Source organism: Vigna unguiculata, chromosome 6, assembly GCF_004118075.2.
Source record: "Vigna unguiculata cultivar IT97K-499-35 chromosome 6, ASM411807v1, whole genome shotgun sequence".
Classification (NCBI taxonomy): domain Eukaryota; kingdom Viridiplantae; phylum Streptophyta; class Magnoliopsida; order Fabales; family Fabaceae; genus Vigna; species Vigna unguiculata.
In genome coordinates, this window is record NC_040284.1 from 25446332 (window position 1) to 25467235 (window position 20904).

Here is a 20904-nt window from a genome sequence, read left to right on the forward strand (position 1 = left end):
TTATTAGAATGAAAATTTTGACTTAAATTGAGTAATCGAATTATCAACTTTGTAAAGAATTTGCATTTTAGGTCTTAAATAAAAAATACGAATTTTTATTTTTGTTTTAAAAGTAAAGAATGTTTGTTTGTTCCTACTAAATGCAAACTTCATAAATATTTTCTAAATTTTAAAAAAATATAAATAACAGATTATACCACCTAACTGACCTTGCTTCTTCTTTTTTAGGTTTTTTTTTTCAGGTTTGACTGACTGGTCATCACAAACTTTCAATGTACCTGTCCTAGTTCTGTCAGTCAAAATTGAAAACTATGAATACCAAATAACACATTACCCTGGCAATATAATAACCACTTAATTAGATTACTATATGCTAAATTTGTTAATTTTTATTTCAAATTTTAACATCATTTTTTTCCCTGTATTTTCTTAAATTAAATATTTTTAAAATCCACTTCATGTTGATTACATCTATTTTTATCCAACATATTTGTCTCTCTCCTTCTTCTTTCAACCAATCTATTTCTTTTTTCTACTGTCAAACACGTGCAAAAAAGTTAAATATCGAAAAGCTGAAGACACCACAATCTAGATAAATAGTTTTACTTGAACAACAATGCTCTAAAAGTGCGTATAAACAGTTTGGCTGTCTTGTGAGTAAAATGTCCAAGACTGGAGTTAGGTTACGACAAGAACAATTTTGACCCGAGTCACGTGCATCAAACTAAACTTAACTCTCCACTGCACAGTAGATGCAATGCAAGTTCCACAAATAAAGTAAACGGTTGTGGAATTCATTTTTCTAGGTACGTGAGGTTGCTACATTACATAATACTGCTGACAACAACTGACTCATTTAGTATGCCAACTAGTGCATCCTTCTAATGGTTCATTTCAAATGCTTCTTCACTTTTTGGTTTCTGCGCTTCTAAGTTGAAACTTCCATTTTCAGGTCCCTTTCCTCTTCCACTCTTCACAAAATTTGTTTGTTTTACACTACTCTACTTACTAAAAAATTTACATAACTTCTTTAACACCAGTTACTTGGCAAGTAACCTAAATTTCAGTAAGTTTCTTAATCAGAGTAAGAGAGGTTGACTAAATTATTTAAAGCAAGAAATATGATATGTCATATATATGGAATTGTGAAATGTTGTTGAAAGTCTCATATCAATTAGAGATAAAATAATTTTATAATATATAAGGAGATCCAAATATTATCTTACAAATTAGTTTTGTAGAATTGAGTTAGGTTTAGAAAGATAAAATTTGTTTAATGAGATTGAGGGTAGAAGTTATTCATATATAGGATAGTTTTTTTTTCTTGTTAAATTATTAATATTTTGACAATTTTCTTTATAATCTAAAGTGACATTTTTTAAATATAAAGTTGAATTTAAAACCTCTTTCAATTTTATAATTATCAAGTATTAGTTAGTGGAATTGAACGTACAATTTCTTATATCTCTTATACCTTCCTTTCCAATTTTTACCACAAAATCAATCAACAATTGAAAAAGAAAAATTCTTTTGAGATATGAGAATATTCATAAAATAAATATTTTTCGTGTCTCTTCTCCAAATAAAGACAATGTCTCTAACTCTTAAGTGGTGGATGAAAGTTCCGACCCTAGTCACATAATACGGGGATTAGAAGGTGTTAAACCGGTTGAATCAAGAGTCAATCTGTGGTTTAAATTTTTTGAGTGGTGAAATTTTAATTGAATCGGAATAGAACCGGTCTAATTAAAAAAAAAAAAAAACAGTACATTAAAGATTTTACCGATGATTGACTTGAAAAGATTTGTAGTACGACAACCTTGGTATGCATATATATTTCAACTTTTGTAGACGTACACATAGTAATTCAACTTTAGTAGTGATAGCTAGGGTCAAATTAAAAGCTTACAAAGAAGAAGAAGAAAAAGTGAAACAGGTGTTTTGGATTAAGAAAAGGAAAACAGAAAATCTAAGAGTGATTTTGACTGGTATGAGAAAAGGAAAATAACAGAAGAAAATGGTGTTGTATATGATACAGGCTAGCAAACAATACACGTGATGCATGGGTTGGGGACCAAAGAAAAGCCCACGGGTAGATAACATCATGCGAAGGTGGCATAGTAATGACAGGACAGGTAGGTGCAATTGCATGATGTGTGCATGCCCATGTTCCCATGTCCCCACAATTTTTCTACCATCGCATATTTATGGACTCATTGCTTCGTCCCATTCCCTGTAGGTCGGGCCACCCCTAAAATCGCACAACACACTTTCCACTTCACCTCTCTCACACTTCATTTTTTAATCGCTGCCACGAAACTCTTGCAGCTTCGAACTCAGAACCAACATGTACACCCATGTGACTTTGGTGTGGGAGTTCGGAGGCAAAATCCACAAACAGCCAAATCGCCACCAGTACTTTCACCATCCATTCACTGTCTCTTACTATAACCTTATAAATCTCTCTTAACCTCAATTACTTTAACCACTCAACAACGCCGTAATTAGTTCCTCTTAATTTCCAAACTCACTGTTCGCTCAACTTTTTATTCACACCCTGTGTTTCCCCTGTTTCAAGGTTTAGTATCTTTCGAGATGTATTATGGGGTTCATGAAAAATGCTTTTTTCCGGCATATATCTATACCCCATCTAAATGTTTGAATAATTTAAGGAGAACAAATCTAAAAAAAAGAAAAAAACAATTAATAAAATTTGACAGAACTTTACGTATTTAAAAACTTATTGCTAATTTGCAACAAATTTCCATGGCAAGACAAGGGGGAGATATGCTAAAATGTCAAAACTGCATTAACTACCGTCAAATCTTCCATCTCATTCTCTCACGTCAACCTGATCATTTGTTTCACTTTCACTCTCATAATCACTTTCATGCCATTTTTCTTACTAACCCGTCTTTTTTTTTTCTTCTGTTTCTCTCATCCAAGTACCACCAACATAATAGTCCCAAAAAAATGAAAAAAAGAGGACCACACCAACATAATACTAACAAACAAAAAGAAAAGCAAGTTGTCTCCGTCAACCATACCAGCATTCCATCCCAATCCGAGTGTGGATTCATCGTTCTTGGCTTGCTTCCTTCCTTCATCTCTCCTTTTCACCTCTTAACCAAACCCATCTCATTTCTTCTGAATTTGCCTTTAAAAGTATTTGCTTTTAGTTATAGTTTTACCGCCCCCACTTTAATACTCTTTCTCTTTCTCTCTCTCTCTCTCTCTCTCTCTCTCTCTCTCTCTCTCTCTCTCTCTCTCTCTCTCTCTCTCTCTTTCTCTCACTCACATTCGGATCCTTTTAACACCGCCCCATTATTGCCTTCTCGTTAATTACGGCAATGACTCGGCTATTTCGATCCAAATCTTGCGGACTGGTCGAGTTCAACGTTGCTCCGCCCAGTCCACTTTTCCATGATGTAAGAAACGAGGAGGAAGATAGTGAAGAAGATGAAGAGGAAGAAGAAGAAGAACTGGACAGCGACGAAGAGGACGATGATGGGGACGAAGATGTTTCAAGCAACCCGGTTTCGACGCCGTTCATCAATTCAGGATCAAAAGTAGGTGGTGGTCTGGATAACAAAGGTTGGCGTGGTCATGGATGCCAATCGAACCAGTTTGCGATATTGGATATTTTGGTGGCTGCGTTGAAGAAGTCTCTGCTGGTGACTTGCAGTGTGGAGAGAGAGGATGTTTCTTCGTTGGATATTAGCTGGCCAACAGAGGTGCGCCATGTCTCTCATGTTACCTTTGATAGGTTCAATGGCTTTCTCGGTTTGCCCTCTGAGCTCGAGCCAGAGGTTCCCAAGAGGGTTCCCAGTGCCAGGTCACCCTTCAATTCTCTCTTCTTTTCGTCCCTTCTTCCTTGCCTTTATATTTTTGTTATTAATTAAACTATCACAGAAAATGAAGTTGGGTGATTCAAGTAATGCTGAAGGTTCCGATCAGAGGGTGTTGATTTACGATTTGCTTTCGATTAAATGATTTTGTTATTTCTGTACTTGAATAAGTTTGTAAATTAATGAAGATTTATTCCAGTACATAAATTAGCATTTTTAGAGAAGATGATTCAAACGATCAAGAAAACCTAATGGCTGTATTAGGAGCGCGTCTCTGTCTGCTGGTTAATGCAGGAATGTTTGTAATTTTGTATGTCTGTAATTTTGTATTCTACTGGAGTGTTCTGAAGTGGACAAGATATTGGGTTTCATGGTGAAGTTGGAAATTTTTGGAAAATTCGCTAATATTTTTATTATTTCTTCTCTGCTCAGTGAGGAGGGAATTCAATTACTGTGGAAGGCAAGAGAAAAAAAAAACTAACTGTGCTGGGAATTGAGTGGTTTACCTTTTGCTTTCATATAAGTAATTCCATTTCTCTCTCTTTTTTTTAATTCCATCTTTGACTGAGTTCATACGTTCATGCAGTGCAAAGGTATTTGGAGTTTCTGCAAAGTCAATGCAGTGCTCTTATGATGAAAGGGGAAACAGTGTCCCAACGATTCTGCTGATGATGCAAAAGCGACTGTATTCAGAGGGAGGCCTTAAAGTATGTTCTGTTTGGGTAGAATATAATTTTAAAAGCATTTAATTGGTTTTACTTTTAATCGCTCTCTACTCACCGGATACTTGCTAAATCACCAAACCTCTATTTGCTGTTGGGTGTAGCAATAAATGTTCAATAGTTCTTCATTACATACAATATACCATTAATAAATTTGTTGGACAACCTAACTCAAGTATCGCATAAATCCCCTTTACTTTGACATAAATTCGGAGGCCTAATTTCTGGTTTTGCTATGGCTGAAGTCGGAAGGGATATTCCGAATTAATGCAGACAACAGCCAAGAAGAATTTGTGCGTGATCAGCTAAACAGAGGTCTGGTACCACTTGGAATTGACGTTCACTGTTTATCTGGTTTAGTGAAGGTAAACACTCAATTCGTAATTAACTTTTTTATTATTCTTAAATTAATATATATTAGGGTTAATTAACTAGGTCTTGTACCCAATTACTATTATTATTATTATTCTTGATTTAATTTACGACTTGTAGGCTTGGTTTAGAGAGCTTCCAACGGGGGTGCTTGATTCCCTGACACCCGAACAGGTGATGCATTGCAACACAGAAGAGGATTGCACCAATCTTATGAAGTTGCTTCCTTCAACTGAAGCTGCATTGCTTGACTGGGCAATCAATTTGATGGCAGATGTTGTTGAACAAGAGCAGTTCAACAAAATGAACGCTCGCAATATTGCTATGGTTTTTGCTCCCAACATGACACAGGTTAGTTCAGATTGTATTATAACCAAACATTGTGGTTCTGTTCCTTTTGTTGTTTATTGTTGTTTCTCAAACATAGTTTAATGAGGTTCCTTGTTTATTTCGCGATATGCAGATGGCGGACCCTTTGACTGCATTGATTCATGCAGTGCAAGTCATGAACTTCCTTAAGACATTGATTCTGAAGACCCTTCGGGAAAGAGAGGAGTCAGTTGCGAAGGTGAGACAGCTTTCATCGCTCTTGGATTCTCCCTCATGCAAAGGTGATTCCCATCCTTTGGAATGTAAGAACGAGGAGGAGGAAAGTTGTGAGGAAAGTAAGGAAACTTGTACGAGAAAGTCACCAGTGAAAAGCAAGTTCTCGAGGACTTCTACATTGGGAAGAATAGAATGGTGCATTGAAGAGAAACTGTGGAGACCTGAGGAAAAGGGAAATGGAGGAGGGGAATCTGAATCTGTTTCAGCTTGTAGCTCACCTTCTAGATATGAGAATGGGTCATTAGAGAATGGATATAGAGGTATATATGACAGTGAACATTGGGTGAGGTTGAGAAAAGGAATGCGCAGGCTATGCAGACACCCTGTGTTTAAACTGAGCAAGCCAACTAAGAAAAGTGAGAGTCTTGGTATTGTAGATACTAGGGAAGAAGGTGGAAAGGCTTGGGTCTGAAACAACTACTGCAGACATGTTTTGGTTTTACTCTTGTGTGATTCAGATGTATAGATGTTCGCTTGAGATTGAATGTAGCCTAGCTTTAGTTGTAATTGCTGCTTGGCTTCTTCGTAGAATACAATGTTTCCCACTAATCATTACTCCTCTAAAGAATTTTGTTGGATCAGGTTCTCGGTATGTTACTGTTATACATCACAAATAGATAAAGTTATCTGTAGGAGTACAACTTTATTTTCTTCTTCTCATTCTGAAAATTCCGAAATTGATCGTGATAACGCACTGGCTTCAATTTGTTAAGTTCCTGTAGAAGTGAAAAATTAAAATCCCAAACACAATTTGGATCTTCGGTTGCAATTCCTAGATCAATATTGATGCTCAGTATGATATATGCTTCCTCAAAATGCAAACACTGTTTATGTCAATGACCCGAAGCAGAATTGTTATGAATCTTGATTCTTACTGTTTATGTGGGTATATAGCATGCCGATCATGCGAAGTAACAAAATAACTATCATTACAAGCAGACGAAAGGATTCAGAGACGCAGATGAAGGGGGAAATTTAGGTGTTTGTTCAAAATAGGCCTAAGACAAAGGACAGACGAACAATTTCATGGCATACATTTCTTGATGAATCCAGAATAATATAGAAAATTTCCAAGAACATTAGCACCATTATTGTTCATGATCTCAGTCTCAAACATTTCAGTATTCAAGAATTCTGTACAATGAAGTTGTTTATGCAATGATAATTTGTTTGACTTGAGAAAATCAATTTACTTTGTGTAAAAAACGTAAAAAAATATTTACGTATACTTACTGTTATACACCAGCCAAGAGTTCTCCCCAGTGGTTCATTTAGCATAACAAGTTTATCCATTATACTAAGAAAAGGGAAAATTTCATAGTTATTATTAGGTTAAAATATATTTTTGAACTCAATTTTTTTCAAATGTATCAAATCAGTCATAATTTTGTTTTTGTCCTTAAATAGATTCAAATTTTCTTAAATTTGGTTCAATTTAATTCTTTTTTCTAGTACTGTTCAAATCATTAACGGTCATAAATAGTGACTGTCATGTGTCACCTCGTGATTTTTTTTATTTTATTTTTTATTTTTTTAAATTTTTTTAGATGTACACATGTCAACCCAACCACGTGTCACATGTCAAAGTTAGTGTTTTATTTTCAATTTAGTCGCTATATTTGTTATTTTTGTTTAATTTAATTTCAGTTTTGTTTAAAATTGACCAATTTTATTCCTAGATAAGACCAAATTTAATTTTTATATAAAAGTTATAATAATGTGAATTTTAATATATTATATAAAAACATTTAATAAAAAATGTGAATTTTAAAATAAAAATTAAATTTTGTTTAAGAGAGGACAAAGTTGGTTTATGTTAATAAAAATTTGGACTAAATTGAACAAAACTAATGAATATATGGACCAAATTGAATATAAAACATTAAATGTGACGCGTGACACATGACTGAGTTGACACGTGGAACATTTAAAAAATTAATAAAAAATTTTAAAAAAATTAAAAAAAATCCATGAAGTAACACGTGACAATCATTGTGTATAACCATTAATGATTTAAACGGTTTTAGAAAAAAGATCACATTGAACAAAATTAATGAAAATCAAGATCTATTTGACAAAACTTTACAAAAATTGAGAGAAGAAAATATTTTAACCTTATTATTACAAGCTAAAAGGATGGAAATTTCCCTAAAAGCCATTTTCATTCACTTTACAACTTACAAGTAATGTAGATGCATGAAATGTCCGACTTAAAAATTATTTGTAGACATCTCTATTGGTGACGTTATCAACACATGCGTACAAAATATATATATATATATATATATATATATATATATATATATATATATATATATATATATTAAATATATTTTTGTTCTTCAATTTTTATAATGAAAATTTAATTTAATTTTTCTTAAAAACTTTTGAACCAATTTAATTTTTTATCTTTAAAAATGTGTATATTTATTCTTTCAAACCAAATTCTTTTAAGTTTATTTGACGTTTCAAATGCATTTATCAACTAACATTGAATTAAACATGTATCAAACGGTATAAGCAAATTAAAATATTATAATGAAATATGTTTAAAACGTCAAATAAACTTAATAAAATTAAGTTAAAAGAACTAAATCCACATATTACAAAGTTATTGAATTAAACATGTATCAAACAGTATAAACAAACTAAAATATTATAATGAAATATGTTTGAAACGTCAAATAAACTTAATCAAATTAAGTTAAAAGGACTAAATCCACACATTTACAAAGTTAAATTGGTTTAAGATTTCCAAAGAAGAATAATTTCAATTTTTACTACAAATTGAAGGATCAAAATATATTTAATCATATATAATATATATATATATATATGAATAATGTGTATCGAGATATACAAGTAATGCATATGCATATGCTTCATTCATTTATATCTTTTTCAGGGATGAATGTCAGCAGGAGTCTTTTATGTTAACCTTGCATGATTTTATAGTAAGGATACTCTTAGTTATGATGAGGGTATTCTTTGGTGTGATGTGATTCTTGTACATACCACATGCATCTACATTTAAGAACATTAGTGTATATAATTTGGATTCGCTGAGTGAGATTATGAGTTAATTGAATGAGATTATGACTCAGAATATGTTGATGTGCGGGATGTTTTTTGTGTGCTTACATATATTCTTCATTTTTTTAAGGTAAGTGTTCTTATAAATAAATGTCAGTTTAATAAATAAGAATAGACCGGTGATGAAGCTCAAACTTCCTTTTATCATTATTCTATGTGATATATTGATTAAGTATGATATCATTGTCTGCATTAGTGCTTTAAATGTAAAAATATTATAAAACTAAATTATATTTAAAATTTTAGTTTTTATACAATATATCATTTTGTAAAATATTGTCTTATATGTTTTAATTATTATTGTTTTATTAATAATAATAATAATATGATTACAACTAAACCATTGAATTTGAAGTGAAACTGACAAAGAAAATTTATTAACACACATGTTTTAACTTTACCTATCTGTCGTTGTTTATTGGAAAAATTATGTCTTAAGTGTAATTTTAATCTCCTAAATTTGATTTATATTTGTTTTGGACACTTTAAATAAAATATTATTTTTTATTTCAAAGATAAAATTACTTTAGTTCCCCCATCCAAATATCTTACTTAAATGTTGTTAAAATGAATTTAAAAAAAAAAGAAATATATGTTTAGATACTTAATGGTAAAAACATAAAACCATGCAAATTGGTGGTAAACGAAATGTAATTATTATTATTTACATAAGAAAGAACCTTTAAGAAGATTCAGAAAGAAGGGTTCAAAACAAACACTTTACTATTTCAATAATTAAAAGAAGAATTTTAAATTCAAGAAACTGAATAGTAAACTTGTTTTAGTTTTGAGGTTTTATATAGACGTTAATATCAAAATTGTTTTTTTAAAAAAAACATGATATAAGTTTAGATATATTTTTTAGTAAGAAAGGTCTTAATGTGTTACAATTAGTCAGAATGGTGACTATACTTTTTTATTAAAAAAATAAGGTTCAAATACCTTTTTGGTTCTCGTTTTCGTAGTATTTGTTGTGGATGGTTCTTATTTTGACATAATGTTTAAAATGGTCCTCATTTTTACCAAATGTTTACAATGATCCTCATTTTCGCAATTGGTGTTTTATTTGGTCATTTTCTGTAACGCCGTTTAAATAATTAACGGAACATTGTACAGGTGACACAGTTTGTCTTAGGGTGTGTTACGTGTACTGAAATTAGATATTTGGGGATAGATAAGTGAGCTAGAGTTTTGGTAAGGAATGTTTGAGCAGTTGGTGAGTTTTGGCAATCTTGTTCCCCATTCCCAATTGGTGTTGCTGCAATCTTCTTCTTCCTGCAATCCCATTATATAGGTATGTTACGGTCTCAATCTTCGTGCATTGTTCGTGGTTCAATGAGAAATAGATTAACCCCGAGTTGTAAATGCGGAGAGATGGCAGCTTTGAGGATGACAAGAACTCCAAAGAATATTGGTAGAAAATTTTGGTACAATCTGTTGATGAAAATGATGTCATCATCATGACACAAATGATGTAGATTAATGAAATGACAAGTATTAGTGCTTCCTATGCAAATCCGAACTTAAGAAAGATGAAGATGAAAAAATTTCCCTGATTGCAAAATTTCCCCTAAATTGAAAAATTAAGTTAATTAGCCACATGTACAATACACGTAACACATTCTAATACAAACCGTGTCACTTGTACAATGCTCTGTTAATGATTTAGACAACGTTACAGAAAAGGACCAAACAAATCATGAATTGCGAAAATGAGGACCATTTTAAATATTCGATAAAAATGAGGACCATTTTAAATATTCTGTCCAAATAAGGACCATCCACACCAAAATATTACAAAAATGAGGATCAAAAACGTATTTAAGCCAACAAATAATTAGCGAGAGTTATTTTAAATAAAAAAAATCATTTATAGATATATACCGGTGGTTGGATCCGGATCGACCCGTATTTGAGACATGAAACTGAGATGAGAGGGTTGGGTTGTTTGTTTGTGAAGTGTGAAGTGTGAAGTCTTTGGTTGGTGTTCTTGAAAGAAAACCCCAATATTCCGACTCCAATTCCAATTGCGATTCAGTTAATCCAATCCTGGCTTCAGATATCTGGAAGCGCTTGTTCCCGGCCCGAAGAAGCAGGTCGTTGCCGTTGCCGGGATCAGCTTGGGTTCCAATTCCAAACATAGGAATAGGAATCAGAATGGGAACCAACATAAACCTCTTTAAGCTCTGCTCTGCCCTCAGAGTTCTGGGCTACTTCATGATCCTCTTGTTCGCCGCCATTGTTGCCCTCAGTTACTACGCCGTCGTTTTAATCACGTGGGGCCCTCTCCTCTTCCACTCCCCTCTCCGCCTCCCCTCCTTTTTCTCCGCCTTCTTCGTTCTCCTCCTCTTTCACATTCTCCTCGTACTCTTAACCTGGTCCTACCTCATGGTCGTACTTAACGATCCCGGTTCCGTCCCTCACAATTGGAGACACCATCAACAACAACTTCGCTCCGATTTCGATTTGGAGACAGCGCCGCCAACGCCCTCTCCCGCCTACTGCACTCGATGCCAGAATGGCAAGCCACCGCGCTGCCACCACTGCTCTATTTGTAAGCAACTCTCTCACTTTCAAGCTCTCTTCTTTTTTCCATTATTCACCATTTTCTCCACTCTGTAGGCCAAAGGTGTGTTCTGAAGATGGATCATCATTGCATATGGGTCGTCAACTGCGTTGGGGCTCGTAACTACAAGTACTTTCTCCTATTTTTGGTACATCTATTTCTCTTCTTTTATTTTATTTGTTTATTTATTTATTTCTCCTTCCTTTTTATTTTATGTGTTAGTTCAAGTGAGTAACGCTGTTCAATTTAATTTTTGAAATATATGGCGAAACGTCTATTGTTGATTCCTTTGGTGACAGTTGGTGGGAGGGAACTGGGAAATGCATTTAAAAAGTGAGAGATTTTGTGGATTTGATATATTAATAATAATTTATTCTAGAGGAAAAATGGAATTGAGAACAGTGTGAGAACTGTTGGAAGAGAAGAGGGTGTTCAGGTGGAGTTTGGAAAGGGTTAAGTCAGAAGCTACTTCTAGACTTTTAGCGTTTGTTTTGCCCGACTTACATTTATCTCCCCACAACCATGCACAGCTGTATACATTTCTCGAGACAACACTGGATTGCTTAGCTCTGGTTCCTAGTTTTATCAGATTCTTTGGTGGAAACAAGAATCATTCAATGTCTCCCGGGGGCTTTGCCGTCATCTTTTTGGCTTCTAGTAAGTTTATGTACTCTGCTTCTAGAAGATTAAGTTATTATATCTAGATTTTATAGGATTCTCATAACTGTTAATGCTTCTTACAGATTGTGTGCCTTGATGCAGTTCTTAATTTAGCCTTTGCGCTCAGTCTTCTCTGTTTCGTTGTTATGCATATATCTCTTCTGCTAAGCAACACAACTTCAGTAGAGGTAATAAATACACTGTTAGTTTCCCTTTTTACTCTATTTAAACAGGTTTATGGTAACTGTATTGTCATTCATGCATGAGACTGTTGTTACCTTGTGTCTGAGATCCAGCATATTCCTTGTTGTCTTGGCTTTGGAATTATGCCAAGCTATTTATTAGCATGACAATGCAGGCATTCACATGCGTGTAGCCTAAAATCAACTCCAAATGGGATCTTATTTTTGAGAAAAAATAACAAGAGTTTGGAGCATGTCAACTTGAGATATGACAGTGCTCTGGACCGTTTTATTTTATTTATAGAAAACAGAATCATGAGGTTCATTTGGTCACTAGTTGATTTTAGTTAGATGGTTATGTACTTGGTGTTTCTAAGTAAATTGAAAGTCTCACATTAGTTAGAAATGAGTAAGACAATATATAAGTAGAAAAATTCATAAACCTATTATCTTAAGCTTTTTGGTTGAGTGTGGTAATTTGGTCTCTTATATGATTTGTTCACAACTCATTGATATTAAATAATCTCAATATCTCCCCTTGAAAAACTTCATACTTTCATGTTATTTTTCCATGACTTATTGATTCATCTATCTCTTCCTTATCGTCTCATTGACCTTAAACTAGATGTAAACCTGCTCCATCAACTCTACCGAACAAATTAGAAAGTATCTTGGTGTTGTTTATTCTTGAATCGTCATGCAGCACTGTGCTCTCTTTTATCTAAAAGGTTATTTTGAAAATGATGATTTAGGTTCATGAAAAGAAAAAAGGAGTTAGGTGGATGTACGACCTCGGCTGGAAGAGGAATTTTGAGCAGGTAAGAACTGTTTTCCAGTAGCAAAGATTAGAAAATGATAGTAAAACAGCGAAACAAACATGTTCTTTAGCTCGAAAATTTCGGAAGCAAACGGTACATGTATGATTTATTAGTTAATATTTTCTTTAAGAAAAAAGAGGAAGGGTGTTTGTTTACAATTATTTGTTTTTTTCTTGCACCTTTCTGTCTCCCTCTCCCGTAACAAGTATTTTCCATCCCCATCGCATAAGATAATCTTTTGAAGGGTTCTCTAAACGTAGTTTTAAAACATTAGAACTTGATGAGAAGTTTAGTAAAAGGGATAGTGGAGATCCTTCCCGGTTTTGGAGAACGGAAATTTCTAATCCAGGATGGTGCAAGGACTTTTCGTAACCCGCCTTCCCCCAAAGGGACCAAAGCTTAATTTAAATCAAATTTAACATAAAAATAAAGTTTTTGGCTGAGGAGTTGCCTGTCTCATCATCTTTTGTAATTAAACTAACAGGTTATAACTTCTCTTGATGGCCAAAATATAATGAGATTATGTGATGGTTTTTACTCAGTAATTTAACAAAAAAACTAGTCTTCTACTAACGAGTAAACCATGTTATGGTTTTTATTCAAAAAAGAACTTGTGTACTTTTGGTCTCCTGCTTTCTTAATTTTATGATTTTGTTCATCCCCTGTATGTTTCTCTATTGAACTGATAACTTTTGAATAGCATATTTATTCTGATCTCAACAACGTTAAGATTACATCGTTGTGGTTAATTACTACATTCAAGATATTGTTTACTTGAACACTTGGTAGGTGTCCTTTAAGGATAAAAGTGTGATGAGACTTATAAGCTCTAAAGTAGGCAATACCTCAAATACAGTATAAATCTGAGATCGGTACATTGGTACCTTCGATGAGAATGGAAAAGAAGTTATGAAAACCCTTAATATCCTTCGTTCTTCACTAGGTACTTGTTTTGGTAAGTAAGTACAAGGTTGAAGTTAAAGATAATTTATATACACTTTCTTCTCTTCACACATTGATGTGTTTTTAAAGGAGCAAACCATGACTGATCCACCAAACTCCAAAATGAATACTATTTGAAATTTGTGATCCTAACTATATTATCTTAGTGGACATGACGTCAGAACAATATTCACTCTTATCTGAATTTGTCATGCTTTTGAAGGTTTTTGGCACTAAGAAGGCCCTGTGGTTGTTTCCATTATTTTCAAAAGAGGATTTAGAAAACATACCTGCTCTGAGGGGGATTGATTTCCCGACGCGTTCTGATGTTGATGTATGAAGCCCGGGTAGCTTTTAGGTTTGAACATTTTTTTAGTTAACTTATACTTATTTCATGAGAGTGCAGCTTAGGGAGTGAAATTATGAAAATATTACTCTGCTTGATGTGTTTGAAATTAAGAATTGTCCAGTAGGTGTATATATGATTTTCGATTCAGTTTGTACTGATTATTCGTATACTTTTTGTCGTCTGAGGCGGACAAAATGTAGAGTTGCTTTCGAAGGACAAAATTCATTCCAAGTGTTTGACCTGTTGATTGTTGCACTGTTCTGGGAAAATGTTATTGTGGACTTGTGTGTGGAATTTATTGATTGAAGTGGAATTTGCACTTTTATCTGTTAATACATTATTAATCTGATATCTTTGTTGTACTTGTTGATATTCCTGGTAAAAAGAATTTAAATCCTTATCCAAATATTAGAGTTGTGAAGAATTTGTCTGGGTCAGATGCAACTGTCGAAAATAGGGTGGGAATAATGAACTGGCCTCAACGAGTCAGAAATTCATTTATTCTCTCTACTCTTTAATTCTTTATGCTGGTCAAGGTATAATACAAAATAATAAAGCAACAAAACACAAAATATTTGAAAGATTTAACGAATGTAATTGTCATTTGGTTTGGAAGGTGAATATCACCAGTCTTTTTAGTTTGTTTAAACAAGTATTTTTCAGAAACACTTGTAAAAGAGTTAAATATGAAAAAAAATGAAATTAGTGTTTTATGGTCTAAAATTAATTTATAGAAGTTTACTGGTATAATTTCTTAAAATTGTTATCCTTCATTATATGCAAGTTAAATTTATTTTATGAAAAGTTTTTTCTTTTTTTTTAAATATTTATGAAGAAACTTGCTCGAGCACTTTTTTAGATTACATAGGCTTATTCCTCTCAGCTGCTTATTTTTCAGCAAAGCATAGAAATCCATTAGTGCAGGCCCTAGAACAAGAAAAGAAGCATACATGTTTTGTTTCATTCCTTAAAATAAAGTAAAGAATTGACCTTATATTGTCTAGAGAAACAAAATCACTCACGTATATCATCAAACATCTTCTGAGCATCCTTCAAACATCTCTGTTCTTCGTGCATGCCCAACAACAATGTTCCAGTGACATGATATTAGTGCTTAGACCTTATCTAACTTTCCTTCTATTCACTTTCCTGACCGTAACCAAGTCAACAATGAACTAAGGTTAGAGAAGAGAAGGGCAAAGGAAGATGCAATTTTGGTGAGGTTGGAGAGAACCTATTTGGGAATAGAAATTCAATATTGATTATGGGAGAGAGGACTCATTTGGTCGTAGGGCTCGAGAAGCTTGGTAGAGGCATGTGGGTAGTTGTTGGAGGTAGTGACAACGAGGTGTGCTTATAATTGGGTTAGGAACCTGAAAATACAGCATGAACTGAACTATGAGTATTGTAATTAATCAATAATATGGTAACGAAGGAACGGAGGAAGCAGAGAGGGAACAAGACAACCAAAGAAATCGTGTTTCATAAAGGCGAAGGAAATAGCAGAAGGAAAATATGTATGCGAGAAAACAAGAGAAGAAAAAAATGTGAGAAAAATAGAGGTAAAATTAGGTTTGTTTAACATAATGCTCTGTATGGTATAGTTGGAATGACGTGAAAGAGTAACGAAGGAGAAAATAAGAGAAAAAAAAAACACGAGATTAGGGTTGGAGGTGATTTTTGTTGGACTTAATTTCCAGAAACTCAGAAAATAGGCTATTGGGAATAGCAAACATGAATAAAAAAAAAATCTAACAAAATATTAATCAATTTTGAATGTTATTGTACCTTTAGGGAAAATCTGACTTAAGGGATTAAATCAAATAAAGACATCAATCGTGTACTTCTTTTGACTGATCCTTAATGAGAAAAATATGATTTGAAAGATTACATTGATTCAATAATAGAACATACTCAAGGGATTTAAGAGGAATCAATCTCTGTCATTATCTTATTTGGATTGGACCTGCACAAATCTTTTAGAGAAATATTATTTTAAATATAATATCAAGAAGTAAATCGTATTACTTTAAATTATCTAAATTAAAGCTCTCAATCGTTAAGAAAACCAAGTACTTCTTTAAGTATGTTATAACATATAAATCCTCGATACCTAGACAAATCATTATATCGTAACCTCTATAAAGAAAATCAATCTAATTCTAATTACCTATAAAAATTTGTTCATTCGAACAAGTCTCGTTGTAAGTTTCACATAAAAAAATTGCATATTCCTCTCTTATTTGAATAAAAAGGATTTCCAACTGTACTACAACGTAAGCTAGATTTTGAAAGATCATAACACTGTGTCTTTGGGACTTGGTGTTAGATGAAAATGGAAAATAGAATCATGGTGGAGATCACCTCTTTACTCTGTCATTTGCAGAATTCAATTAATTATGAATAGTTTAATAAACTCATGTTATAAAACAATTTTACATTACCATGCAATAAAATGCTATTAAAATGATGTTTAAAATAACTATAATAGCTGTAAAAGAATAATTATTATAAAAACAAAAGTTACTTTTAAAAGTAATTTTCTTTTCAATTATGGAGCAGGTGTCCCTCAATAGTTCGGATCTCCATCACCATCTGTTGAGCACAGGAGAACAGGGACGAAGAACTGTCTTTTGAGGATAGAATAGAAAACGACTTTTCTACAAACACCTTTTATGAAATTACTTAAGAAGAAATGTTTCTGTCATGAAATGAATAAAATCTTATCAATCAACAACCTTATTGTACTGAAAACAAAATCTCACAGGGTTTCTCGGAGTTCGTATTGAAATAGCATGTATATAGAAAATTCTATGAATTGTGGTGGCTCTTGGTTACTCGCAAGTCTAAGTTAAATATTTGGCTTTTTCAAATGGTTGTATTATTGGAAAGCAATGTCTCTTGGAAACTAAAGGGACGGTGTTGGAAAATCTGCTTTTTCTTGAAAGCAACCGTTATCTCACAAGTTACAAGAATCACTCACTCACTAATATGTGGCCTGGTCAATTCCAATTGAATTGTAGAATCTGGGGAAGGGAGCATCTGCACGCTGCTTTCCATGCCGCTTCCAAATGTCACAACTCACCTAAGATTCTCATACATATCCCTTAATAGCTACCCTTTTCTTTAATCATAAAACATGTCACAACAGTAACAACAACAATAATAATAATAATACTGATAAATTTTGTCCCAGATATGTACTACCCCTGTCATGTTCTAAGATATCTGACATCTGAGTTGTAAACAATGGAATAAAGTAAACAAATACTGGAAAACGATGGCATGATGACAATGTCCTTCAGTTACAGTTAATCCATAGAAACTAGCAAAAGATTACTGAAACTAATTTATGAACAAGTGAAGAGAGTGGTTTAGTGCATATATAACTGCATATTAATACTAAGTATACTTTTGAACTGTTCTATACAAACTTGTTTTGAATATTGCAGAGGTGAAGAAAAGTACACTCCTCTGAAAAAGCAGGAGAAAGAAGGAAAATATAAAGAAAGCAAGAACATCATCGGATTGGTTGAGGGAGTGAGTGATCCTGTGTCTTAGAAGGTTGTTCTTGGTCGATTCTGGGTGTGGCAGCACAGTGGTCGGGAATGAGAACAGAGAGGCAGATAATGAGAGGGGTAAGAAAGAGAAGGAAGCCAAAGGGTACCATCCATAGTTGGGTATTTGAAGGATGGTATTTGTAGCCACCATCCAAGAACGAAACCTCCTACCATGCTTAGCAACAAGGAGATGAGGAAAAGAAACAAAGATGATGGCTTTGTTAGGCACCTACTTTTCTTGCAGCTTCGGTTTTCATCTCCCTCGTTTGATCCCATCCAATCTGAAGAGCGTTGGAAAAAGGTGGTTTCTTTCTGATATGGTGAGAAAAGGGTGTGAGATTATTTATAGGATTAAACAGTTTGGAGGGAGTGTGAAAGAAGAGAGGGGACAGGGGCGCCAAATCGCAACTTGAATGCTGGGATGCTACAAGACACGTACGATGTGGGATTTTGCCTCTGTGTGAGTCAAACACTACACACCACAACCCTAAGTTCCTAATTAAGTTATGAGCTACCCAGACCAAAAAAAGAGGTAGAAGGTTTGGTGGGAATAGAGTTGTTTTGTTGACATTTATTACACTAAAACTTAGTGCCCAATTGCTTCTGTCTCTCTCTCTTTCCCTCTCAGGTAAATAAAATGGTTTTCGATGAGGAAGCTATCTGGGGCAGATTGTTACATACCCGTCTCTATATGATGTCAACAGTTCTACAGTTAGAACGGAAATACGCGTGATGTAGAATTTACAAAACTTAAAAAGGTTTTTGTATGAATTTTATTATATATTTTTAAGTTCAATGCACGATTTTAAAAATAATGTATTCTTATCTTCTTTCATTTGTAATTTTAACTATTTAAATAAAGTAAATAATTTACATTTAATTTTGTTTACTTTCCATAATTATGTTCTCATTAACTAACTCATGAAATATTCGTCTATCTTTGGAATTTGTTAACCTGGTCTTATTCTTTTTAATTAATGGAGGTACTTCAGAAAAAAGTACAGTATGGTAATTCCTAGTTAGTTATAATTGTGTCCCAACAAAAATTCAAGAAAATGTATGTTAGCAATAACTCCGTAAGTATTTTTTTTTAGTTGAAATGTCTTGTTTTAATAAACTATATCACGAAGATTTTTAAAGAGTATTCTTAGTCGAACTGAAAAAAATAAAAATAAAAATAAAATCAGATGCATTCTGGTTAAATTCTCTCGATTATTAATGGAGTATGATAGTTTAACAATTTTTTTTTTTACAAACTTTGACAAACTATTTATTTAGATAAAAAAAAATACTACTTTGTTATTTTATTTTGATTAAAACATAAAAATTATTCTATTTTAATTCTATTTTAATTCTATTTATAGAAAATTTGTCATCTTGGTCAAAAGCAAAGTTTGTCAATACATTTTTTTTTCTAAATTAATTGAGAGAATTTACTAGGATAAAATACATGTTAGTTGTATTCCATGTTCAAAATGTTTTCACTCAAACCAATAAAAAATATCTTATTTATATATTTTTAATGTAATTAAAAGTAGAATACGAATGTATATATACAAAATAGAAATAATTATAAGAAATACAGAATATTTTTATTTGTTGTTGTAAATAAATATTTTTATTTCTATATTAATTATATTAAAAAATCATGTTATCTTCATATTTTTAAAATATAAATAGAAATGAACAATTTGTTTTACCAAAAACGTATTTGTGTATGCTATTTTCCAAATCTATGTTTTATGATTTTTTTTTTTTTTTTTACAATTTGAGAGAGTTAATAGAAAGTTGCCTCTGGTGTCAACGAAACAATCAAATATATAATCTTAAATATTTTTGAAGTAGAACTTCTATAACAACTTAATGATAAGGTGACATGCATGGTTAGAATGATTTGAAATCAGAAACATAAAATAAATTACTGGTAAAAATTATAAAATAAAATTAAAAATATTTATCAATTAAAGTAAGAAAGAAATTCGAGGATGAAATTTGTAAAATGTAATGGTAATGTTGATACCTAAAAAATAATTCTGATGAAATAAAATCTATTTTATAGGAATTTATTTATTTACTCACTCATTGTCATGTAAACATTTTTCTATAATCTATTTTGTATTTTTTTCTTCCATTTTATTTATTTATGATGGATGTCCTTTCATATGATGTAATTATAATAAAATGGTTGCGGTGGAATTAGAAACATTTTTTTTTGGCCTTACAAGAAAAGCAATGACACATTATCATAATAAATATGGATTGGATCATAATAAATATGGATAAATATGGATGTTGTGAGGTTGATAAATTTGTGTTGAGGTCTAAATAGTAAAAGAGTTGCTGCATATAGTAATAAAGATGGGTTGTTGGGTCTAAATAACTAGACAAACCTTCCATTAAGATCCTTTCTTTAAACTCAACCTAAAAAAAAAAAAAACGTGTACATGTGTGTTGTAAAACCTAATTTTCATTTTAGTTTTGTGTTTCTGAAAACTAAATTGCTTCACTATCCTAATAACATACTTTTTAGTAGTCTTGGATGTTTATGTCAAGAGCAACTTGTATCATTTTAATTTTTCTGTATGAGTTACTGTCAAATTTCATCTTCTGTTCAACTGCGAAACTAAATCGTTGCATATGTTTGTCTATATTTTCTTATAAGAGTAGATGAAGATGACCTTTTTATACATAGAAATTAGGATCATTTATAAAATGGTCAATAATTTGAGAATGAAAAATATAATTAATCTTTATTATTATAAAAAAATAGTCTGTTCCACAATCATTTAACGACTCTTATAAAAATAAAATAATATTAACAAAATAAGAGAAAATAAATAATGACAAAAAATAGTATCAAATGATAATAAAAAAATATATCGTAAAAATACCAGTGTCTTTATTATTATAATAATAATAATAATAATAAAATTTAAGCCGTCAAAAATGCTAAAATCAAAGGGTGGGAGAGCATTATGGAGACGTCAAGAAATGTATGAAAGAAGGGGACGAATAAAAATCAGTAATAACGTAGCATGATTTTGGCTACCCAGATAGGTATCAAGCTATCTGTAAAACTGAAAAGAATGATTGAAAGAGAATTGGATTTGGATTCGAATTCTGTAATGTATTTAGGGTGATATTACAGCGAGTAGAGTTGGTGTGGAAGAACAATGCCCCTTTGCA

At 32.3% G+C, this 20904-nt stretch overlaps 2 protein-coding genes across 2 annotated transcripts; both read left to right on the forward strand.

Moving 5' to 3' along the window:
• The first annotated feature begins 3050 nt into the window (after positions 1 to 3050).
• LOC114188720 (rho GTPase-activating protein 5-like) lies at positions 3051 to 6189 on the forward strand. The gene is made up of 5 exons (XM_028077348.1): positions 3051 to 3835; positions 4435 to 4555; positions 4816 to 4935; positions 5063 to 5293; positions 5406 to 6189. The coding sequence occupies exons 1-5, from the start codon at positions 3351 to 3353 to the stop codon at positions 5958 to 5960; spliced, it is 1512 nt and encodes a 503-aa protein (XP_027933149.1). The 5' UTR covers positions 3051 to 3350; the 3' UTR covers positions 5961 to 6189.
• A 4369-nt stretch (positions 6190 to 10558) lies between these two features.
• LOC114188897 (probable protein S-acyltransferase 12) lies at positions 10559 to 14491 on the forward strand. Its single transcript, XM_028077562.1, has 6 exons — positions 10559 to 11195; positions 11264 to 11355; positions 11738 to 11864; positions 11970 to 12055; positions 12802 to 12867; positions 14033 to 14491. The coding sequence occupies exons 1-6, from the start codon at positions 10799 to 10801 to the stop codon at positions 14147 to 14149; spliced, it is 885 nt and encodes a 294-aa protein (XP_027933363.1). The 5' UTR covers positions 10559 to 10798; the 3' UTR covers positions 14150 to 14491.
• Positions 14492 to 20904: the final 6413 nt, after the last annotated feature.